Consider the following 24,776-nt stretch of genomic DNA (forward strand, 5'->3'; position numbering starts at 1 on the left):
CCCTCTGAGACCCAGCTTTGCCTGACTCAGTCAAGACTTTCTAACCCTCATCTTCAAGCTTTCCCAAATTCCTCCCGCTAACAAGTTCCAGGGTCAGGGCTTATGAACCATATGGTGAGGTAGTCATAGTAAAATGCACCAGCTTCTTGGTTCCAGTTCTCTGTCAGGATTTTCATCACTGCAGAAGATACACCACCATACACAGCTAACAAGAGGAAGCATGTATTTTTGACTCACAGTGTCAGAGGTTTCAGTCCATGGTTGACTGCCCTTTGCCTTTAGGCCAATGGCAAGACAAACATGGTAGGACATAACAGAGGATACATGCTCGTCTCATGGCAACCAGTAAGCAGAGAAGCAGGAAAGGATCAAGCTAGCAAAAGCATTTAAATGCATGCCTCCGGGCTCTTACTGCAATAAGGCCCCACTCCTCTAACAAGGCCCCACCTTTTCATAGCCTATTCACTATGAATTCAGTACCCTAGCCATTGGTGAACTCAGTGACCCATCACCCAGCCACTTCTCAGTAGTGTCACCAACCAAGGGTCAAACACATGGTCCTTTAGAGAAGGACACTTACGTCCAAACCTTACCCATATTCCCCGTGTTTCTCTGCTCAAACACCTTCTTTACTGTCCAGCTGACTCAGCTTGAAAAACACCATGGTACATGAATTGAGTTGATGAAACTTAACAGTCACCAGAGTTGATCAAGTTACAGAATACTTTCCTGGTTTCCATGTGAAGTCTATATTATTAGAAAGCAGAAGAAACTGAAGGACCTTCGAGCTGGATAGAGTGACCTCAGGAAGCTGCTTAACCTTGGTGTATGTGTCCTAGACCTCCATTTCAAAAGTATCTGGTCATTTCTACTATAAATCTAGTAACCATTAGTGGCACATAACAACCATTTTATCATATGCATGCTTTGTGTAGGCTAGAGTTGGAAAAGTCATAAGGAAACAGCCTCCATGTCCATGATGCTTGGGTTCTAAGCTTGGGGACTAGGGTGGCTTGATGACAAAGAGATGAGTCTTTTAGGGACATCATTTCTTCTTCCTCCTCCTCCTTTGTGGTGACACACTAGTTATGACTTATTAAAGCTTGATTGAGGATTCAGAAAAGCAAAGTCAGCCACAAGCCTTAGAAGCCAGGTACATACCTTTAATCCAAGCAGTCAGAAGCTAGGAGGTGGTGGTATAGGCCTTTAATCCTAGAACTCAGGATTAAGAGATAAACGGATCTCTGTGAGTCCAAGGCCACCCACCCAGATCTACACAAGAGTGAATCAGTCTAAAGGGGAGTTATAGCTCACACCTATAATCCCAGCATTAGGGAAGTATATAAGACAGAAGCAAGGTCTCAGTTATCAAGCATTCATTTTCCAGCCACACTGAGGAGCGGTTACAGTCTGAGGCTTGGTGAGAACTTGTGGAAACAGAATCAGCCCATTCAGCCTGAGGTAGAAGTAAGAAGCTAGTGGCCAGCTGTTTTGCTTTTCTGACATTCAGCTTGAAGTTTGAACCCCAATATCGGTCTCTGGGTCATTTATTTTTTGTGTTACACCCTTCATCATCTTCCTTTTCCTCCTCCTCTGTTGTCATCTTTCTTCCAGGGTCTCTCAATGTAGTTCTGACTGTCCTGGAAATTACCATGTAAGACCAGGCTGGCCTCACAGAGATCCTCCTGTCCCTGCCTCCTGAGTGCATCCCATCACACTCAGCTAGGGATGTTTTTAAAATCTTCCAGGTATAGCTGTCAGCTGTAATGTGAGGAGGGGATGTTGGCTAGAGCCCTTAACCTGCAGAGGTTCCATGTGACTTGGAGCTTCGTTATAGCCTTATGGGGCTTTTTTTTTTACAGTCTTGAAGGGAATAACCCACAGAATTAGTGGGTTATATGGAATCAGGGAAGCTAGCTTCCTTACAGCCTTAGGAAGGTTGCTCATAAAATCAAGGGGTCACCCTTATAGCCTAAGAGGAGCTCTAAAGAGCTGGAGCGATAGCTCAGCCCTGGCTGCGTCTCTAGAGGTCCTGAGTTCAATTCCCAGCAACCACTTGGTGGCTCACAGCCATCTGTAATGAGATCTGGTGCCCTCTTCTGGAGTGCAGGTGTACATGCAGACAGAACACTATATACACAATAAATAAATCTTTTTTAAAAAGAAAGAAAAAGGATCCTGTGCTCTCTGGGTGGTTGACTTGGTATTTAAAGACCCCTGTCCTCCCTGAGTCACTCGTAAGTCTATTACAACAGTTATAAAGTGATTTCTGTGTGGTATCAACTTCGTTTACTGATCCATCCCTGCACTTGGGACAGGTCCCAGGAGGGAGAAACACCCCCTCCCCAATAGTAAATATGTAGAGGGAATGAATTGAGCAGGGAATGACATGCAGGCTGCACCCCTGCCTTCCCCACTCACTGCTGCAAACTCATTCACACTGCTGTTGGATTTAGTTTGGTTTTGATTCTGGGGACTAAATCCTGAGCCTCAAACATGCAAGCAGATTTGTAAGACTTGTAAGCATGCATGCAGACTTGTGAGCATGTGTTCTACCACTAAGTGAAACCACCAGAACCTTGTGTTCTGGTGGAAGCATCACCCCAGCCCCTGGCATCCATATACCCAGAGTCTGGAAGCTACACTCCAAGTCCTCTCCTGCTTCTCTCTCCAAACCCTGCTGCATCTCAGAAAACCCACCAAATGATGACCACCCTCCCCCAGAGATGCTCAAGACCACTACCACAGGGTATTTATTTAAACTGTCCCCCAGATAACAGACATGTGGTTTTCCAGTCTTTTTTCTGTCTCCTCTTTAGGGGGGGGGGACTGGAAAATTATCCAAGAACATTGAATCCATTAAAAATAGGCTTTTTCTAATTCGGTTTGATTTGAATTGTTGCATCGGCCGAGAGGCTTATCAGGGTGCAGAAACTTTTCACCTTGCTATGAATTTTAAATGATTTTGAGTAATTAAAAATATTATTTGATAGAGCTAGGTATGAGGTAAATGCCTTTAATTCCAGCACTTGGGAGGCAAGAGGCAAGTGGTCTCTGAGTCCAAGACTAGCCTGGTCTACATAGTGAGTTCCAGAACAGCTAGAGCTACATAGTGAGAATCTGTCTTGAAAACAAACAAACAAACAAACAAACAAAAATATTGTTATTCATTGAAGTTGCTGTCACAGGCCCAATGAGTTTTAACTTTGATCTTCAAGATAGCTTTTGAGCAACTCAGATTGATTTCATTAGGTACTGTTTCTTGGTTGGAGAACAAGGTCAGCCTTGGGCATAGTAGCAAGTGCTCTGCCACTGAGCTTCAACTCTAGCCTCTAGCTACTTTTAATTTTTTTATTGTATATGTATGATATGGGGTGTGTGTACATGCCACAAGTGAACATGTGGAGGTGAAATGGCAGCTTTTGGGAGTTAATTCTTCCCTCCTTCCTGTATATGTGCTCCAGGGGTTGAGCTCAGGTTGCAAAGTTTATATGGCATGCATTTTACTTGCCGAGACATCTCACTGGCCCTGAAACTCTTTAATGAGCATTCTCATTACAACTCGAATATTACCACTCCTCTTGAATCATACTAGTAAGTTTGGTTAATCTAATCTTGATAATACTCTTAACTATCTGACTAGACAAAACCATTAAGTAAATCTAGTTGTATAAGTCTCAGATTTTATTAAGCTGTCCACCAAGAGTGAACTGTGTGAGGTCAGTCCTAGGCTTTGCTTACCACAAGGAGTGCCTGACAGTCCATCAACTGGGATAAGGAAAAGATACAAGCCATCTTAGTTATTGTAAATGTTACAAAATCATGACTAATTAAACCATTAATTTTTATAAAATTATGCCATTTTAGTAAGTTTCTTAACTAGACAACATGGTGCATCCCTTCTGTTTAGGAGGCTGAGACAGAAAAAGTACTTCATGAGTTTGAGACCAGCCTGGGCTACATAGTAAAATAACCATCTTTAAGCCAAAATAAGCAGCAACACAAAAGGGTTGGATGGGGGGAAGGGGGGGCCTCATTGCTTTTAACTGAACACAACAACCATGTCTAAAATCAGTAATTCATTGATATATTTTAACTATTTTAACTTGTAATCTAGGAAATAATTTAAGAAAATTTCTTAATTATTACACACCACTTTTTTAGTTTGTTTTCTATTGCTTTAACATATCACATGAGAAGGAAATTTATAAACAAACAGTTTATTTGGCTCATAGTTCTGAAAGTTGGGAAATTCAAGAGCATGGTTGCTTGCCTCTGTATGGTGCCTTTAATCCTGGTACTTGGGAAGCAGAGGCAGGTGGATCTCTGAGTTTGAGGCTAGTCTGGTCTACAGAGTGAGTTTCAGGATATCCAGGGCTACACAGGGCCTGGATTTAAAAAAAAAAAAAAAAAAGTTTGTTTTTTTTTTTTTTTTGTACAGTCAGTAAAGCTAGTATATGTCCCTACCTTTATGACATTACATGAAACTGATGCTTCTCAAAGACCAGTAACATTAATAGGAATTGGGTGTTAAATTTTAGCTCATGAACTTAAATTTTTAAAAATTAATTTATTTGCTTTTGGATTTTTATCATCATTATCATCATCATTTGAAACAAGGCTTCTCTATATAGCCCCGGATGTCCTAGAACTCACTGTGTGTTCCAGGCTAGTCTCAAACTCAGAGAACCATTTGCCTCTGCCTCCTAAGTGCTGGAATTAAAGGCGTGTGCCACCACATCTGACTAGATTGATTTATTTTTTAATGTTATTTTGTGTGTATGATTGTCTGCTTGCATGTGTACACATGTGCACTAAATACCTGCAGTGCCCAGGGAGGCTAGAAGAAGGTCTGATCCCCTGGAATTAGAGTTGTGGGTGGTGGTGAGCTGCCATGTGGGGGGCTGGAAATTGAACCTGGGTCCTCTAGAAGAGGTCAGTGGCTCCTTAGTTTAGCTATTGTTTGAATGCAAATTGTTTAAAACACTTTTCTAAGAGGCTGGGTGTGGTGGTGAACACCCTTATTTCAAGTACTCCAAGGCAAAGTCGGGCAGATCTCTGAGTTCTAGTCCAGTATGGTCTACATGATGAGTTCCAGGACAGCCAGGGCTATGTAGAGAGACCCTGTCTCAAAAAACAACACAAAGCAGCAACAACTTTTTAGAAGGCTGGAGAGATTGTTTAGTAGTTGAGATCACTTGCTGCTCTTGCAGAGGACCCAAGTTGAGTTCCCGGTGCTCAATACTGGCTTTTCACAGCCTTCTGGAATTCCAGTTCCTGGAGATTCAGCATCCTTTGGGCTCTAGCTACATGGTGCACATAAACTCATGCAGGCACACACACACACACATACATACTAGAATAATTAAATTGATCTTTAAAACACACTTTTATATCTTAAGCATCTCAACCTTTACTGATGGTTGAATTTCGTTATTTCCCAGGCTGTCTGTGGTGCTTCTTGTTCCCTAGGCGAGACCCAGGAGGAAGGTGGGATGGATGATAGGAAGCAATCTCATTAGTTAGCTACCATAAAGAAGGGGAGATAGGGCTTCTAGCAAGGGGTGGGACCTGTGGTGGGAGAGGGTGGCTGCAGGCGGAGGGCGACCAGGTGGTTGGTTTGAGGGCATATAAATAATCTTGGTAGGGAAGTGGGGAAGGAGGTGGGCTGATGCCTAGGAATGGGCTTGGCTAGAGACAACATTATGAGGGTAGTCACATGACCAGATTTGCATTTTAGAAAGCCTGGAGAATGGTTTGGAGCAAGCCAGACCTGGGCTGGGGCAGCCACATGGAGATAGAAAGAAGTCTGAGGGAACTGTGCTGTGCTGGCTCTGGGAGTGGAAGGGCAGGTGGAAGCCAAACTGAAGAGAAGTCAGGGTTTGGAGGAGAGCCAGACTTTAATCACTGCAAAGGCCATTAGGAGAGAGATACTCTGGAAAAAACTGTAGGTGTGTGGTCTCTGTCCAGAATGGGGTCTTGGGTGAGGTGGAGCATCCAGGTTTAGCAGACTTAACAGGGTTTTAAAGATTTTAACTCAGAGGCTAGGCATGGTGGGTGGGGCATGGCTTTAATCCCTGCACTTTGGAGCCAGAGGCAGCCTGGTCTACAAAGTGAGTTCTAGGAAGCTACATAGTGAGACCCTGCCTCTCAGAGGGAGGGACAGAGAGAGAGAGAGAGAGAGAGAGAGAGAGAGAGAGAGAGAGAGAGAGAGAGAGAGAGAGAGAGAGAGAGAGAGAGAAGAAAAAAGTTTTCTCCCTGCACTCTTAGGAGTGTGTGCCGGCCCAGTACTATCACTGGGGGTGGTGGAGTTTCGGGCCATGGTTCTTGTTTTGCCCCCCACAGGCCTTCTGTTGACCAGCTGCTGACTCAGTCCTCTCTCCCTGACCCTGAGGAAGTCCTTACCATGGTTGGTACTCCCCACCATGGCTCCCTCTTTTATGTAGTGTAAGCAGTTCTCCATGCATACCTGCTGTACCCTGATGATGACCAAGCGATTCCAGTGCAGGCTCCTCTGCTCAGTGTCTGAGAAGGTATCTGAGACGCGTCTGCAGCCTGAGACGTTCTGCTTCTCATGTCGTGCTGTGTCCTCTTGTCCTCTGACCTCCAGACCATCTCCTAGCACATTGTCTTCTGTCTTCCTTTTGGTCCCCTCCAGTCTCTTGGCATTACATGGTGCGTTTTTGTGTATTTGTTCACCAGGCCTGCTGTGCCAAATTACCACAAACTGGGTATACTAAACATAGCATGTGTAAGGCCCTGGATTTAACCCCTCCCACCCCCAGAAATGGGTTTTCTCGTGGCTCTGGAAATCAACAATCAAGGTGTAGACAGAGCTACACTCACTCTGAAGGCTCTAGGGGTCTGTCCTTGCCTCTTCCAGTGTCTGGTGACCCTGTGTGGGCTTCCTGGGCATAAGGTTGTGTTCCTGCAGTGTGTGCCTCCATCTTCCCACGGTGAACCTCTTTGTGTGTCTCAGATCTTCCCTCTCCTCTTACACAGTCAGTTGCTCCATCTCAAGTCCAGAGGCATTCCATCTGTAAGACCCTGTTTCTAAATCTGGCCCTTGTTCAGGTGCTGGGTTAGAGTGGGCGTGTCTTGTGGAGGACTCAGCTCATCTCCACGAGTACCCACTGTACCCTGATGATGACCAAGTGATTCCAGCCAGGCTCCTCTGCTCAGTGTCCGAGAAGGTATCTGAGACTCGTCTGCAGCCTGAGATGCCCTGCCTTGTTTCCTTCCCAAGCCATGGAGCTGTTTTTAGCTGTTTGCTCATCTCGGGACCTGCGGCTCTGTTCTTCCAGCTGCTCAGGTGGGAAGCTTGGACCCATTCCTGCTCCCTTAGTCCACCTGCAGGTCCCTGGCTCACCTCTGACTCTTGGGCCTCTAGCTATTCACCTTGGCTCCGGTGCCCCTGGGCCATGCAGTCTGATCTGTACATGTGGTCAGAGCATGAGTTCTCCACTGCTCCCATCTGCTGCGGGTTTCTGTACACTGACTTTTTGTCCTCACTGTGGCCACAAACATGCCTGATCAGATGCATCCTTACCATCTTCTCCACTCTGTTCAGCCGTCTTGTCCTCTGGCTTCCTTCTGCACAAGGGTGGTAGGTGGCCTACTACTACTTCACTGGTCAGACCTCTTCTCGAAGGTGCCTTACTTACCCCCAATCATCTTCTATCCCAACCTTGTACCTCATCACTCCCAACATTGACTTGCCAGTGTTTGTTAGCAGTTTGAGTCTACGCCCAAGCCATTTGTTCCCATAGCATCTATTGAACTTCCATATTAGCTCCTTCTCCATGTGCTAGCTCCTGGGCCTGTGGAAAGCTCTGGTACCTGAGATAGCCTCAGAATGATGATGCTGAGGTGAGTCTAGCTCACCTTTTGGTCAGCTCTGTGGCCTTGGTCCCATTATTCTGACTTTTAAGATATAGTGGGCATCATCTGAGAAACCCCAGGGGCTATCATGTAATCAGGCGATGGCCCATCTGTCACTACCGCTACACTGTTGGTGGGATAGACACCCTTTTTGAGCTGTCTCAAGACATGCTGATCTCTCCTGCCTTTGGCTTGCTCTGCTGAGCTGTATGTGCTTCTGTTTTCTACAGTCTAGAGTATAATTGTACTTCCCTTGGTGGCCAGACCTTAGTTGGTTCTGCTAGTGCAGAACAAGTGATGTGCCTGCCCTTGGTCTTGGAGGGACTATCTAGACAAGCTCCTGCATGCTGTTCTAGGCCAGCTGGGGCTGGTCCATGCTGCCACACTGCAACGTCCCCGGATCCCCACTCATCATTCCAGCTCAGCAACATCATTTTGAGTGTTTCTGTCATCATTAAGCAAATGACCATTGCTTACTCATTGTGCCATCTGCACATCATTTTCATTTTGCACTGGCCCTTTCTTCCTTTCCTCCCCAGTCTGCAGGTTACCCAGCCTTTCTTAGATGACCCTTTCCTGGGGAGGCCTGCTCTGCCCACACATCCTGGGAACCACCCGAATACCTCTCCTCTCCTCATGCTCCTGTCCTGTGGTACCTTTGGTGTCTCTCCTGCTAGTCTCCTATTCTGCCCACCACTGGCGTGTAGCCAAGGAAAGTCAGGCCTCTCTAGGCTAATATCTGTGCTACGGGTGTCCCACAGCCCCACCCAAAGTCCTGTGTGTGGCAGTATTTACTGTGGCTCATTGTTAGGGGATAGAGGAGTGTGGTTGACCGACTGTCTAATAGCAGGTTGGGGCCCAGAACCATAAGAAGAGCGACTGCTAAGCGAGTGTAGTGCTGCCAGGGAGGGTTTGGCTTGGAGTCCCTCTTTGTATAAAAATATGCAGATTTTAGAAATTACATGATGCTATGGGATAAAAGACAAGAAATACCAAGAAAAGTGTTAACCGGTGCTCTTCTGCATTTATTTTCCTAGACACCGTCCAATTCTGACTCAAGATGATCTGATATCTGAAGTGAACTCTCATCAACCATGATGGCTACACAGACGTTAAGTATAGACAGCTATCAAGATGGACAGCAAGTAAGAGCTTTGACTTTTATTCTGCAACCTGATCACTGCCAGGCGACCCAACACTAAATGTGGACAGCACTCTGTGAATGTTCAGTTTCCATGAGCTCGCACATCCTAAATGCATTAGGCATCAGTCACATATCAGAGCTCAGAGCTGACAATGCTCATGCTTGCTCCTAAGTGACACCTCCTCCTGCACAGCCACCAAACCATTTTTAGAGTATTGTATTGTGCACGGATGCATGGGTACATGCAAGCATGTGCCACTTTTGGGGTGGTGGTGGTACACGCTTTTAATCCCAGCACTTGGGAGATGAGGCAGAGGAGGAAGATTTCAGGGTTCAGGGGCCAGCCTGCTCTGCAGAGTTCCAGGACAGCCAAGGCCATACAGAGAAACAAAAACCAAAACTGGACACTTGCTTAGCATTTGTGAAGCATTTGGGTTGATCTCCGGCACAGGGAAGACAGAAGGGAAAGAAAAGCTGTGTGTGTGTGTGTGTGTGTGTGTGTGTGTGTGTCTGTTTGCACCACGAGTGAGTGTGTGTGTGTGTGTGTGTGTGTGTGTGTGTGTGTGTGTATGTTTGTTTGCACCGTGAGTGAGTGAGTGAGTGAGTGAGAGTGTGTGTGTGTGTGTGTGTGTGTGTGTGTGTGTGTGTCTGTTTGCACCACTAATGGTTGAGTTCAGGGTCTCATGCTTGACAAGCACTTTACTGCTGGGCCCCTTAAGCTGGGTGTTCTAGAGGTTTTGTTGTTTGGTTTTGAGACAGAGTCTTTGTGCATAGCCTAGACTGGCCTTGAACTCACAGTCCAACTGTCTTTCTGTCCTAAGTGCTGGGGCTCAAATGTACATCATTGCCTGGCTCTGGTTTTTTTTTTTTTTTTTTTTTTTTTTTTTTGATGATGATGATGTTTGTTGTTGTTGTTGTTGTGTACAGGTGCACGTGTACTGAAGTACAGGTGTGGGGGTCAGAGGACAACTGGCAAGAGTCCGCTCTCTCCTTCCGCTGTGTGGGTGCCAGGGTCTGAACCCAAGTTAGCAATCTTGGAGCAAGTGCCTTTACCTATTGAGCCATCTAGCTAACCCCTGTATTTCTTTTTCTTTTTTGGGGGGTAGGGGTGGGTGGACAGGGTCTCATGCTATAAGCCAGTCTATTCTTGAACTTGTGCCAGAGCTGCCTCAGCCTCCTGAGTATGAGATTACAGGTAGGGAATCCTGGGTCTGGAGAGATGGCGCAGCATTGGGATTGAATACTAGCATTGAATGCTTCTCTTACAGAGCATCTGAGTTCAGTTTCTAGAACCCCTGCCAACTTACAACTGCCTGTAACTGCAGTTCCAGGGCCTCTGGTGTGCTCTTTGGACCTCAAGGGCACCTGTACTCATGCATGTATATACCTTCCCACTAGCACATATACACGTAATTTTTAAAATCCAAGTAAACCAAAATAAAATGATGGGAGTTCTATGGTGGTCAGCATTGGATGGTACTGTCCCAGTAATGCCCTTAGTGGAGTTTCACTGTAGACCGGTCCGCCTTGTGTGTGCTTGGGCGGCCGTGTTATGATGAGAGTCCTTCCCGATGGTCCTCTCACAGAGGCTGTCTAGTGTTCTTACAGGTGTGACATGTGCACTCACAGCCGCTCAAGGGAAGCTCAGCTGAGGTGCTGCCCCCCCCCCTTATACCTGGGGTCCCTGCTGAGTGTTTCCCAGGTGCTCCGTGTTCCAACTTGGTAGAGTTGTACTACAGAGCCCCTTTCCCCTAGCCTGAGGACTGGGGGGAGGGGAGGGGAGGTGTCAAGGTGGCTGGGAGCTGAAGCAAGCTCTGTCTCCTTCCTTGAAGACCAGTTTTGTACCATTTGTGTCTGGTTGCAGATATTTGTTTTTGCTTAGTGTTTTTGCTAGTTTGAATCTGCCTTAGGCTTTTTTCTTTTTCATCCCCTTTGCTCCCCCTTCCTCTGCCCTGCCCTTCTCTCCCTTTCTTTCTCCTCCTGCTCTTCCTTCCCTGATGCTTTCCTCACTTCCTTTGTTATTGTCCTGAGAGAGAGGCTCCTGTAGCATAGCCAGGCTAGCCTCAAACCTTCTCAGTAGCTGAGGATGACCCTTTAATTCCTAATCTTTCTGCCTTCCTCCTGAGGACTAAAACTATAGGGGATGTGCCACCACAGCCAGCTCTGAGTGATCCTTCTTTTTTCTTAAAATGCAAATCTATTAACATATCTTCTCCCTGAGCCCTGGAGAGGCTCCCTGTAGGTATCAGGAAAGGTCCAAACTGCCCCAGCTCCGTGCTGGCATGCCCTGATGGACTCTCAGGCCATCCAGCAGCACATGGCATACTTGTGCATCTCTTTACCTAGAGGCTCTGCCTGTGGCTGTTCCAGTTGCTCTTTCCCTCTTGTCCTGTAGGTCTTTATTCACACTAGCCCTCTACCTGCCTCCTGTGTGCATCCCCACATCAGGAGGAGCAGTGACAGCCTCTTGTAGCAGGCAGGGCCTGATGTTCTTTCAGGGATATTCCATGTCCCCTATGTGGACAATTTAGCAGAAGACTCAAACTTTTTTTTTTTTGGGGGGGGGGTTCTAGACAGGGCTTCTCTGTGGCTTTGGAGCCTGTCCTGGAACTCACTCTGTAGACCAGGCTGGTCTCGAACCTGCCTCTGCCTCCCTAGTGCTGGGATTAAAGGTGTGTACCACCACCACCCTGATTAAATAGTCTTGTAATGCTTTTTTATACATACAGTCAGATCACCTTTAAGAGGATTGTGTTTGGTTAGTCTTTCATTGCTTAGTTAGTTTTTCTGAGACAGATTCTCTCTCTCTCTCTCTCTCTCTATATATATATATATATATATATATATATATCCATCACTGGTTTCTCTGGAGCTCACTATGTAGACCAGGCCAGCCTTGAACTCACAGTGATTTACCTGCCTCTGTGATGGGGGACGTCCTTCTGTATATATGTTTCTCTTATTGGTTGATGAATAAAACACCCTTTGGCCAATAAGAGGCAGGAAGATAGGTGGGACTAAGAGACTAGGAAAATTCTGGAAAAGGTGGGCAGAGAGAGACCATGAAGAGACGCCATGTAGCTGCTAAAGGAGTAACAGGTCCTGGCATTCTCCAGTAAGCCAAGACCATGTGGAAATACATAGATAATAGAAATGGGTTAATAATTAAGAGAGAGCTAGCCAATAAGAAGCCCTAGCCATTGGCCAACATGTTTTATAATTAATACAGCGTCCATGTCCATTCAGTCCATTGGGGCTGAAGGACAGCGGGACCTGGCAGGACAAGAAACTCCAGCTACACCTCTGTCCCCTAAGTGCTGGGATTAAAGATGTGGGCCATCATGCCTGATTAGGGGCTTTATTATTATTATTATTATTATTATTATTATTATTATTATTATTTGAGGATAGAGATGAGCTAATTTTATTACTGTGTATTAATTTTACAAAACAATGTGCTTTGCTATGACACTGCCATATGAGTACCCTGATCACGCGTACCATCCATTATGCCCCAGCCTATTGGCCAACAGACTGCTTAAAACCTCCTTGTCGGCTGGGCGTTGGTGGCTCACGCCTTTAATACCAGCACTCGGGAGGCAGAGGCAGGCGGATCTCTGTGAGTTCGAGGCCAGCCTGGTCTCCAGAGCAAGTGCCAGGATAGGCTCCAAAGCTACACAGAGAAACCCTGTCTCAAAAAACAAAACAAAGCAAACAAACAAAAAAAACAACAAAAGTTCCATGTCTATTTTTTAACGTCTATTCCCCTTACATTGCTTCTTCTTTCTTTGAAATATATTCTTCCCTTCCCAGTGTCATTATTCCACATGCTTACAGCACATGAGCTGTACTTCCGGCCATGCTCTTTCTTGCATAATGGTGAAGGGCAGCTGAGGGAGAACTTGAGCCCTGCCACAAAGTTGTAGTGTTGCACTTGAGTTGTTTGTGTGACACTCTCCTACTAAGTTACTCATGGGGAGCTGCGGGGCTGGAAAAGTCAGCTTGCACTGCAGTTCCCGTCAGTGATTCATAGCCACGGGGCTTTAAGTCCTCTCAGTTCTTTTTGTTGTTGTGCGTTTGTGTTGTTTTGTTGTGTGTGTGGTTTTCTGAGGACAGGGTTTCTGTGTTTAACAGTCCTGGCTGTCCTGGCATGTGCTTTGTAGACCAGGTTGGACTCTGACTCACAGAGACTCTCCTGGTCCTGCCTTCTGCGTGCTGGATTAAATTTGGCTGGTTAGAAATTTGGCTTTTATGTTGTCTACTGGTAGAACTTGAGAGATTCAAAGGAGTTTTACTGCTAGTGTTCTTTGTGTTGTTATTGGCAATTATATAATCTTCCAGCTGCAGTAGTGCTTTATATTTTGTCTTTTGTAACAAAATTTCTCCTTTGCAGATGCAGGTGGTAACGGAGTTAAAAACAGAGCAAGATCCCAACTGCTCTGACCCAGATGCAGAAGGAGTGAGTCCTCCTCCCATCGAGTCCCAGACCCCAATGGATGCTGACAAGCAGGCCATTTATAGGTAGTGCCCGGTGTGGAGTTTGTGGGTTTTAGAGGACCAGGGAGAATGCAAACATGAAGGGCAACCCAGGGCTGCGTGCTATACTGAGCTGGGATGTACCATTGGGATACTGCAACTATTGGGGAAACCTTTTCAGATTGAGATGTTACCTCTAATAATAAAAGAAAAGGTTTTATAATATAAATCTACGCTTTGGGTAACCTTTCAGAAAATCATCAGGGCAGGCATGGCTATGCACACTTGGGATATCAGCACTGGGGATAGAGAATTCAAAGCCAGTTGCAGACCAGCCTGGGCTACATAACAAGACTCTAAAAGGGAGAGAGGGTCTTGAGATGAGCCAGGAAGGAAAACACTTGCCGTGTAAAACATGACCTGAGTTTGATTTCTGGAACCCACAGAAAATGGAGAGAGGTCTACAAAATTGTACTCTGACCTCCAATATGCATCTCTAGAAATTGTCATTTTGCTCTGTAGACCTCGGCTACCCAGGTATCTCCTGAGTGAGGTCATGTCCTGCTGTCTGGACCTCAGCTACCCAGATATCTGAGTGAGGACTCACTTCAGTTACATAATATCTGCTTGAAATCTTTTCTTTCCTGGCTTCTCACAAAGTGTTTTAAACGTGAATCTGCAATATGGAATCTGCTGGGGCTTTGCTCCTTTTTGAAACTGAAGAATATTTCACTGTGTATAATTATCTATTTGGGCTGCTTCATCCTTTTTTTTTGTTTTTTTTTCCTTTGTTTTTCTTCCTTTTTCTTTCTTATTTTTATTTTTTTGAGACACAGGATCTTTCTTTATAGTCCTGGAACTCACTTTGTAGATGGAGCTGGCCTTGAACTCATAGAGATCTGCCTGTCTCTGCCTCCCAGCTGCTAGGATCAAAGATGTGCCCCCACACCCGGCCGTGCCTTCTCGGTTCAGCTGTCAGAGCACTATGCACAGGCATGGAGATGCAGATCTAGCTGTGCACAGTATGTTAGAAGCCTCACTCATGATTTTCAGACTAGAAGCAGCCTCTAGTTTCTCAGACAGTGGTGAGTCCATACAGTGTATAAAAGCCACTCAGCAATAGAAGGAAGGAATATGGCTGCATGCAACATCTTAGGTGAATCCCAGCTGTCTTATGCTGATGGAGGAAGCTCTTCTCAGAAGGCCTGCATTTTGTATAATTGCCTTTACATAACACCAAGAGAAAATGTTTGATCATGGTGACCCCTGTTGGGGCTAGGGATTCCAGCATGCACCCAAGGGAGAAAAAGAGGTTTGGGGCCCTGATGTGACTAGACACACATAAAAGGATCTAAGTGCCAAGAATAGTCCGTTTTATTGTTGGGTAGTTCACAGCTAACAATACAGGCGTGGTGGTATGTGCTATAATCCCACACCATAGAAAGTGTGGCGAGAGGAGTGTGAAGCAAGGACTGTGTAGTGAGGCCTTCTGTCATAAAACAAACAGCAAACAAATAACAAGAAAAAATTAACAACCAGGAGTTTTGAAAAATTATTTTCATATAACTTAAAGCTAACCCAATCAATATTTTGCTGGGTGGTAGTGGCACATGCCTTTAATCCCAGCACTTGGGAGGCAGAGACAGATGGATCTCTGAGTTTGAAGCCAGCCTGGTCTACAGAGTGAGTGCCAGGACAGCCAGGACTGATCAAAAAGTATATTTATGAAACACTTCCACTCAAAGTAGCTGTGCAGCCATGCCATATAAACAAACTAAAAAACAAGTGTAATAGGTGGATTAAGAGAAAGTGCTCAGGAGGAAAGAACATGGCTACATTTCCAGAGGACCCAGCTTTAGTTCCCAGGATATCTGATGCCCTCTTCTGACTTCCATAGTGCACATACATGGAATAAAAATTAAAAAGAACTTATGAAAACAAGTAACTAGCTGTTTAAAAATCATTCATACAGGCCAGAAAATGCATAGCTGTAACTTCAGTACTTGGAGGCTGAGGCAGGAGAGCCTCTAGTTAGAAGGCAGCCCTTCCTGTTTAATGGGTCTGTGTCTGACAGTGGGTGGAGGCTCATTGGTGCACACACCCCGAAGCCTCCCTAGAGAGACGTGACATACTCGCTCTCCTCCCCACAGGCACCCGCTGTTCCCATTACTAGCCTTGTTATTTGAGAAATGTGAGCAGTCCACACAGGGCTCAGAAGGCACAACGTCCGCCAGCTTCGATGTGGACATTGAGAACTTCGTCAGGAAGCAGGAGAAGGATGGGAAGCCGTTCTTCTGTGAAGATCCGGAAACTGACAACTTAGTGAGTAAAGCCCATGCTTTGTTTCCTTGTTTCCTTTTTCTTTCTTTTGTTCTTTTTAATGACTTAAACTCTGCTCATGCAGTTTACCTTCCTGGGCTTCTACTTTCTAGCTCATTTTCCCTTTTACAGTGTAACTGATCTATCTGTGTTGCTTCCGAGTTGGGGCTCAGTCCTCTCATGGCTGTCTATGAAGACTTCCTGAGGCAGGCTGCTCTGCAGGGTGTCTGTTGTCCTTGTGTTGTGAGTGCGGGCTCGGGCTCGGGCTCGGGCTTGAATGGTCACCTGCAAATCACCTCACTCCTGGTGCTGGCTGGCACCAGTTGCTGTGTCTTCTTCCTGTCCAACCCATGGCAGGGTCTCGGAGGACACAGGCAGTGGCAGTGTCCTTGCTAGAGCACCCACATTGTCCGCCCTTCCAGTCTGACACTTTCCCAGATCCAGATGAGCTCAGAGCACCACAGTAAGTAAGGTGTGTTCTCTGGGCTTTGTGAGTATCTGGAGGACCCCAGCCTTCAGCAGGTCTTCATTATCCATGGATAAATTGCACTAGCCTTAGCTCTGCTGTTTTTGATCTTGTCATGTGTTCAGTGTTTTTACCACCTGAGAGGTTTCACAGATCGGCTGTGTTCGACTCTGCCTTGTGGTCTCTGAAATGCCTGTCATTTGAGTAAGGAACAGAAGCCCTTTGAGTCCTGGTCCATCCCTGGCCTGACTCAGTCAAGGGGACAGGCGTCCTCTACACGTTGCCAGCACCTCCTCATGTTAGCACAGGATCTAGCAGAGCTCGTGCTCCGTAGCTCCTTACTGACTGGTCTCTCACAGCATCAATAATGTAGGTGACTTCATACTCGAGCCTGTGACTAAGGGGCTGGCCTTGTTCACAGCCAGGGGTTCCAGTGACATGACACTGTTAGTGACCCATTGCTAGAGAGCAACTATCCTCGACACTTGGTGACTTGATAGTAAACAACAGAGGAAATAATAGGAGAACTTAGGGGGTCGAGAGCTCCGCAAAGAGTTCTTATCCTTGACACCAAAAATATGATCCAGAAAAGGCAGAGCTGGGGGGTTGAACTTCGAGAACCACCCCTAGGATAGGTGTGGATGTTGAGTTGGGGTAGAGTGAGGTTGTAACCCCATCATCTGCAAGCATTGAGCCATGTTCCCAGCATGGACATGCTGAAGGAGGCACCTTGTTCCTGTGTCTGGCACAGATGCAGCTGGGCAGGGGCAGGGACACTGGAGTGCTGGAACACTCTGTTTGTAAAATTGCTAGTGCTGCTCCACTTCTGTTACTGGTGCTGATGTTTCTAATTAATAACTAAGAGCAGTGTGTGTGACAATGGTAGCTTCTGATAATGGGCACGTTATTTCTCACCTAACAGTCCTTATTTTCTCTACCCCTAGATGGTGAAAGCAATCCAGGTCCTGCGTATTCATCTTCTTGAACTGGAAAAGGTTAATGAACTCTGTAAAGATTTCTGTAGTCGGTACATTGCTTGTCTGAAGACAAAAATGAACAGCGAGACGCTCTTGAGTGGCGAGCCTGGGAGCCCATACTCCCCTGTGCAGTCCCAGGTACTTGCTTCTGGGGCCCACTGTGCTTCTTGGTCGCTGTAGTATTGATCATGCAGCATTAACTCCTGCTGGTTGCCTTGATGATGGTGGCATTAAGTGCATTGTCACTGTTGTGCAGCCGTCAACACCACACCTCTATTCACTTTCTCACCTTCCCAAAGGAAGTCCTGTCCCAGTTAAACACCAACCGGTCCTACTCTCCCCTGGCCCCAGCCCTGGTCCTGTGCGTTCTGTTTCCACCTCTGCGAACTGACTACTCTAGGTTCCTCACAGAAGCGAAATCATACGGCATCTGACTGATTTCACTTCTCAGAACATCCTTAAACCTAGGCAGGGATGAAGCATTTTATTTTAACCTCAGAGGTCTGGTGGACTTTATTTGTAGTTCCCTGATAGCAAATGGTGCCTTTATGTGCTGATCTGCCATCTGTGTGTCATCTTTGCTAGAAAAGTCTGTCTTTTGTTCATTTTTAAACTTTCATTTTCCTTAAGTTTCTGAGTTTTGAAAGTTCTCATTGTTTGCAAATGTTCATCTGCTTCAGCACCTCTTGCTCTCCTTCTGCTAAACTGCTTTTCCCCTTTTATCCAAAACCATGCAGGCATGTTTCGGGAGCCTCACTGTCTGGTGTTCTGTTCCATTGATCTGTGTGTCTATACCACCAGGCAGCCCCCTGGCAGTCTCAGCACTGGAGAACTGCTTTCCTCTGTTACTTCATTTCTTAGAATGGTTTTAGCTCTCTTGTAGTGCTTTGCCTTTCCATATAAATTGTCACTGATGCTATGTAGATGAGCAAAGCAAATTTCACTGTGGGTATTGACAGCATTGCATTAACCGTCTCCATGAGTTAAGGGGAACTGACATCTTTGCTATATGACTCTGCAATCTAGAAATGTGCCACGCCTGCATTTACTTACATCTCGGGGCTTCTCCATCACTGCTTTGTAGTTCAGCATAGTGATCCATGCACCTTCAGAAGTACATACAAGTAGCCAGGTGTAGAGGTACATGTCTTTAATCCCAGCATTCAGGAGGCAGAGGCAGGCAGATCTCTGTGAGCTCAAGGTCAGGTCAGACTAGTATACATAGAGAGTTCTAGGACAGCCAGCGCTACACAGTGAGACCCTATCTCAAACAGACAAACAAAATTACACACAAGGATATCTTTGAATGACTGTAATTGGATTGTGGTTTTAAAGATTTATTTGGTTTTAGATGTATGAGTGTTACCTTCATGAATGTATGTGTACCTTGTTTAGTGCCTGAGGTAGCTGGAAGAAGGTATCAAACTCCCTGGAACTGGAGTTTCCTACAGTTGTGAGCTGCCATATAGTGCCTGGGAACCAAACCTGGTCCTCTGAAAGAGCTCTATGTGCTCTTAACTGCTGAGCTGTCTCTGCAGCCCCTGGATTGTACTTTTTGGGTTTTGTGTTCATTTCTTGTCTGCAGAAAAGCAGTTCATTTTTAATGTGCCATAGAAACATTCATAAGAAAATCATACAAAGTCACGTGTTTCTGTGAGCAGATGTCAGCTGCAGAAAGCAGTGGATGGCATTCTGACACTCCGCTCTGTGTGTGTGTGTGTGTGTGTGTGTGTGTGTGTGTGTGTGTGTGTGTGTGTGTGTGTGTGTGTGTGTGTCTGTGTGTGTGTGTGTGTGTGTGTGTGTGTGTGTCTGTGTGTGTGTTGTGTGTGTGTGTCTGTGTGTGTGTGTGTCTGTGTGTGTGTGTGTCTGTGTGTGTGTGTGTGTGTGTGTCTGTGTGTGTGTGTGTGTGTGTCTGTGTGTGTGTGTGTCTGTCTGTGTGTGTGTGTGTGTGTGTGTGTGTGTGTGTGTGTGTGTGTGGTGCTTTGGTAGTGATCACCCTCTGTTTCTCCCTCACCCTTTCGCCGCCCCTCAGAGCCCCTTTGACAGTTGTTGTTGGTTCTCATAGCCTATGAATGACCTCGTGAGTTCATTTCTCTGTTGTGAGTAAGCTGTTTAGTTTTTACTTTTTTGCTGGTGCCCTGTACAAACAGGAACAACTCTGTCTGCCCCCTTTCTGCCCTCTGGGCATGCCTTCCTTCCCTTTTCTTGTCTCATTGCACAGGCTGAAATAATATCCATTGCTGACTAAGTGTGAGGACAGACTTTCTTCTCTTGTCCCTGGTCACTTCTGGTGCCTCTAACCTGATGTGTCAGCCTTGCATGTGTCCCTCCTGTCGGGAGGGGTCTGGTTATGCAGAACCATTACCCAAGCCAAATGTAGGAGTAAGTAGTGATCGAAAGCAGGGTCTTTCTGCTCACCTCCTGGACTTGAACAGCAAGAGGACAGCCACACACTGCACACACAACCACAGTGTGGATCACCATAGCCACTGTGGCTGGTTTTGCATCTCTCTAGTTAGTTCTCATATAGGACGCTTGCTTTCTGAAAGCTTGTCAGCTGGGTCTGCTCTGTGTCCCTGGCCTCCCTTGCTTACTGCAGCATTATGATATTGCTTCCTTTGAAGTTTTGAACATGTTTTTCTATGTTCTAATAATTCCCATGATGTGTGTGTTCTGACATTCAGCAGATTCAAAGTGCCATCACAGGCACTCTCAGCCCCCAGGGAATCGTGGTGCCAGCATCAGCTCTGCAACAAGGAAATGTAACCATGGCAACAGTGGCAGGTACGACCACCTAAAAATGGACACCTTTTCCATGAGCTTTTGCAGAAAACATCCAATATTTTATAACAAGCACATATATAATTGCCTTTTAACATCTGCTTTTTTTCACCGGGCGGTGGTGGCGCACGCCTTTAATCCCAGCACTTGGGAGGCAGAGGCAGGCAGATCTCTGTGAGTTCGAGACCAGCCTGGTCTACAAGAGGTAGTTCCAGGACAGCCTCCAAAGCCACAGAGAAACCCTGTCTCGAAAAAAACCAAAAAAAAAAAAAAAATCTGCTTTTTTTTTCTTCTTGATTTCACTGTATTTTACTCAATGCCAGTTACTGATATAATAATGCTAGAGTCCAGAGCAGTGTAAATACCTGCTTCTTAATAATTTTCCACAAGTATGTTGTACAGATTGTGTTTTCCTACCAAAAGCACTTGGGGGAAAGGTTTTATATAGGAATTGACTGTAGCAAGGGCTAGAGAGGTGACTGAACCATTAAGAGCCCTTACTGCTCTTCCAGAAGATCCAAGTTTGATTCCCAGCACTTGCATCAGGCTGCTCACAACTGTCTTTTCTATAACTCCACCCGTGGGCCCCTGTGCTCATGTGCATACCCCCCTCCACACACACACTTGAAATAATAAAGTAAAAATAGAAAATAAGTTGGGTAATGGTGGCGCACGCCTTTAATCCTTAATCCCAGCACTGGGGAGGCAGAGGCAGGTGGATCTCTGTGAGCTCGAGGAGAGCCTGGTCTACAAAGTTAGTACCATGATAGCTAAGACTGTTACACAGAGAAACCCTGTGTTGAAAAACTTAAAAAAGAAAAAGAAAGAAAGAGAAGAAAAGGAAAGAAAAGATACAGCAAAAATTAATTATGATTCCAAGTAACTTGGTACATCCCTGTACGCACTAGGGCGTGTATTAACCACAGTATGGGTGTGGTCAGAGGACAACTTGCAGGAGTCAGTTCTATTCCCACCACGTGGGTTCTGGGCATCAAACTCGGGTTATCCAGGCTTGGTAGCAAGCACCTTTACCTGCTGAGTCATCTTACAAACTTCTCAAATAACATAGCTTTTAATTGTGCTATTCACAGGACCTGGAAATGACCTGTGCTATTCACAGGACCTGGAAATTGGTGGTGCCAATCAAGGAAAAATACTGCCTTATTCTTAGTATTATTTTTATAACAAAACCATTATAGGAAGGGGGCAGGTAAAGCATTTTCTGTAGAATATTGCAACTATAAAATATAAAAATTGCAAAATACAAATATTGCAAATATAAAATATAAAAATCAGTAAATGGAACAGGTATGTAGAGAGTGGTAGACATGCACTCTCCATGCCTCACAGAGCAGTGCAAAGGGGACTTTACCAGAACAAGAGAACTGTTGCTAAGAAACATACCTAGGGCACAGTGTGGTGATATATCCAGAGTCAGAGGCAGGCGGAGCTCAGTGAGCTCGAGGACAGCTAGGGGTTCACAGAGAGACCTTGTCTCCAAACAAACAAACGAGAAAGAAAAGACAGACAAGGCACTAAAATAAAGGTGCTCATTATCCAGTTTCTTTAGCCAAATGTTGGATGTGTACTAACTGTAGGAAAAAGAAAGCAGAAACAAGCAAAAGGAAAGGGACCTGCCAAGTCCCCAGTGACAAGGACAGGTGCCATGCAGGCCAGAATTGGTGTGATAATTTGTCTGACCACATAGTTTGCAAAGTATTGTTGACCATTTGAAATGGTTAAAAGGGGGCTGGAGAGATGGCTCAGAGGTTAAGATCACTAGCTGCTTTTCCAGAGGTCCTGAGTTCAATTCCCAGCAACCACATGGTGGATCACAACCATCTGTCATGAGATCTGGTGCCCTCTTCTGGCCTGCAGGGATACATGCAGACAGAACACTGTATATGTAATAAAAATAAGTAAATAAATTTTTAAAAAATTGGGACTTGCTTGGGGGGGGGGGGATGGTTAAAAGGCTCACCCGACAGGCTTTTCATTTCTTCCATAAACCTATCAGGAAGAATGTCTGTAAACCACTAAGACTTAAAAGTAGTTTAATATTTAAATTCTCTTTTCCTTTTTGAGGTGGCACAGTGTACCAGCCTGTCACCGTCGTCACTCCACAAGGTCAAGTGGTCACACAGGCGTTGTCTCCTGGGACAATTAGGATCCAGAACTCCCAGGTGTGTGATGCCCTCTAGGACTTGTGATGAGTGCTGCCTAGGTGGGGGTGCAGTGGAGCCCCTCTTTGTGACTGTCATTTGTTGTCAAGTAGCCTCTAGTCGGTTTGTTTCTTTTCATGCTTCCTCTCCCTTACTGTGAAATTGACAAAATTCAGAACAGTCTGAGGCACCAGGGAAGTTTTTCACAACCCCAGATGCTGCCATGTCCATGGCATCCGTCTGCAGTATCTGCACATCAAGACTTGAAGTCCTGTAGATGCAGAACAGCCAGGCAGTTTTCAGAACCACAAAGCCCAGACTGTACCCCTAGCCTGAAGCTGTACCCCATCCCCAGTGAGACTGGGGTGCTTTGTTGAGGTCAGGCTCTAGGTGTCTGCAGAAGCAATTCTTGGCTCCCACATTCAGGTATATTGCTCTTCAAACAAAAGGTGACCGCTGGCATATTGTAGCCAAGGTCGTTCTGCAGTCTTCCTGTTCCTTTGAAGGAAAATGGGGAAGTTGGGTCTCATGGCCTGGAAGACCCTCTGAGTTCTAGAAACATGAATTTTTTACTTTGAATAATTGAAGACAAGGTTTAAAGTATAGTTTTACTTTGTGAATGTTGATTCACTCTGTGAGGTCTCTGTCCATGTCCTTATCAAGGACTCTCATGCCTAGCCTGGGGTGTGGCTGTTGTCTTAAAGGAAAGCCATCTAAATGGGCTGCAGTGGTTCTCAGTGGTCTAGTAGTCTGGGGCTGCCATCTTGGCCATGAAGGTTTGGTGACAACACTAGAGAAAAAGATGCAGGTGCCCCTGGCATAGGTGGTGAGCGGGGGGCTTCAGAGACTTACTGAGTGTGTGATTCTCAGGCCCAAGCCCACATAAGGGAGAGCTGGATCTCACCAATGCTGCCCTTGTCTCCCTACCAGCTTTCTTCCCTTGTGGTTTCCATTTCAATATTTGTAACAAAAGAGCCGTGTCCAATTATTGACTAGTTTTCTAGAATTGAGTTATGCTTCTTTGTTTGTTTGTTTGTTTTCTGGTTTTCAAGATAGTTTCTCTGTGTAATAGACCTGGCTGTCCTGGATCTCACTCTGTAGACCAGACTGGCCTCAAACTCAGAGATTCACCTGCCTCTGCTTCTAAGTGCTGGGATTAAAGGTGTGCGCCACAGAGAATTGTGCTTTTTTTTTTTTTTTTTTTTTTTTTTTTTTTTTTTTTTTTTAGGGGAAGACAATTTAAGTCAACTTACTGGTACTGTAGAAGATACTCCATTTGTCTTGTTTTAAAAGAGTTTTTTGTTTTTTGTTTTTTTTTTTTTTTGCTTTGGGGGGATTGGGACAGGTTTCATTCTGTACCCTGGCTGACCTGAAACTCACCACGATCACCCTAAACTTTAGCCCTTTGGTGCACTGTAATGGTTAACATCTGTGGTTCTGGGGCTGGAGAGATGGCTCAGAGGTTAAGAACATTGACTGCTCTTCCAGAGATCCTGAGTTCAATTCCCAGCAACCACATGGTGGCTCACAGCCATCTATAATGAGATCTGGTGCCCACTTCTGGCCTGCAGGCATACATGCAGGCAGAACATTGTATACATAATAAATAAAATCTTAAAAGAAAAAAGATTAAAAAAAAAAGATCTGTGATTCTGCCTCAGTCTAACCTGCGAACAGTGCCTGCCTCGGGGCTGCAGTCAACAGTTGACACAGTTCAGCATATGGAAGTCATCCCTTAACAGTTTGAAGTGTCTAAGAATTGTAGGGCTTACATGCTGAAAAAGTGGGAATGAAGACCAAATATGTAGACCATGTTATAGTAGCATCAGATTGGTCTTTACATGATTTCCACACATGCCTCTTTACGGTAAGTAAGCCTGAGAGCCTAGGTACCTCCTCCATCTCAAAAGTTGTAAGCTGCTTGATATGTTGTCATTTCAAAGCCTCTCTGACATTGTTTGTCAATTGTATGAAAGCTTCAACTGCAGTTGAATCAAGACCTCAGCATCTTGCATCAAGAGGATGGCTCCTCCAAGAACAAGAGGGGCGTCCTGCCGAAGCATGCCACCAATGTGATGCGGTCCTGGCTCTTTCAGCACATAGGGGTAAGAGTGCATGGGATACACCATGAATGACCTGAGACCCTCTCCTGGCTTGTGTCCCCAGGGAAACTGACTTGTGTTTATTTGTCTCAGTTCTAAGTTTGGTATTATATTGTGTCCATAGTGGGGCTTGAGAACAGGTCCCTGATAATGACTTGAAGAAACTGAAAATGCAGCAGGGGTCCCCCGACTGGTGGAAAGAGAGTCAGCTAAACTACTGCCAATTGTGCTCCTTTGGGTCAGAAAACCCCTACTGTATGATGGGACTGACTGGAGAAGAGGGCGAAGAGAAAGATGAAGTAGCACTGTCTGTGCGGCGGATCTAAGCGTGAGATGCAGTGAGTGAAAGGCACATGGGGAAATTGGGCACAATGAAGACCGCCAACACATGGCTTGTTTAGTTGAAAATGAGTGGCCCAGGCAGAAAGCGAGGCACACAAGTAGTGTACAGGATGGTGAGGGCTGCCA

General features: G+C 45.6%; 1 protein-coding gene across 8 annotated transcripts in view; it reads left to right on the forward strand.

The window, feature by feature from the left end:
• Pknox1 (PBX/knotted 1 homeobox 1) overlaps positions 1 to 24,776 on the forward strand; it is a 42,097-nt gene that overhangs the window by 9,377 nt on the left and 7,944 nt on the right. For 2 of the 8 annotated variants that reach the window (XM_027394375.2, XM_027394376.2), the window contains exons 3-11: positions 6,346 to 6,533; positions 7,075 to 7,312; positions 8,919 to 9,026; positions 13,419 to 13,546; positions 15,652 to 15,823; positions 17,231 to 17,401; positions 19,948 to 20,047; positions 22,130 to 22,227; positions 24,183 to 24,311. In XM_027394375.2, coding sequence (XP_027250176.1) covers positions 8,976 to 9,026; positions 13,419 to 13,546; positions 15,652 to 15,823; positions 17,231 to 17,401; positions 19,948 to 20,047; positions 22,130 to 22,227; positions 24,183 to 24,311 — 849 coding nt within the window. In that variant the 5' untranslated portion in view covers positions 6,346 to 6,533; positions 7,075 to 7,312; positions 8,919 to 8,975. The remainder of the gene's footprint in view (positions 1 to 6,345; positions 6,534 to 7,074; positions 7,313 to 8,918; positions 9,027 to 13,418; positions 13,547 to 15,651; positions 15,824 to 17,230; positions 17,402 to 19,947; positions 20,048 to 22,129; positions 22,228 to 24,182; positions 24,312 to 24,776) is intronic. The other 6 variants (XM_027394378.2, XM_035450749.1, XM_027394374.2 and 3 more) reach the window with 4 other exon arrangements.

The sequence above is a fragment of the Cricetulus griseus genome (genome assembly GCF_003668045.3).
Source record: "Cricetulus griseus strain 17A/GY chromosome 1 unlocalized genomic scaffold, alternate assembly CriGri-PICRH-1.0 chr1_0, whole genome shotgun sequence".
Lineage (NCBI taxonomy): Eukaryota > Metazoa > Chordata > Mammalia > Rodentia > Cricetidae > Cricetulus > Cricetulus griseus.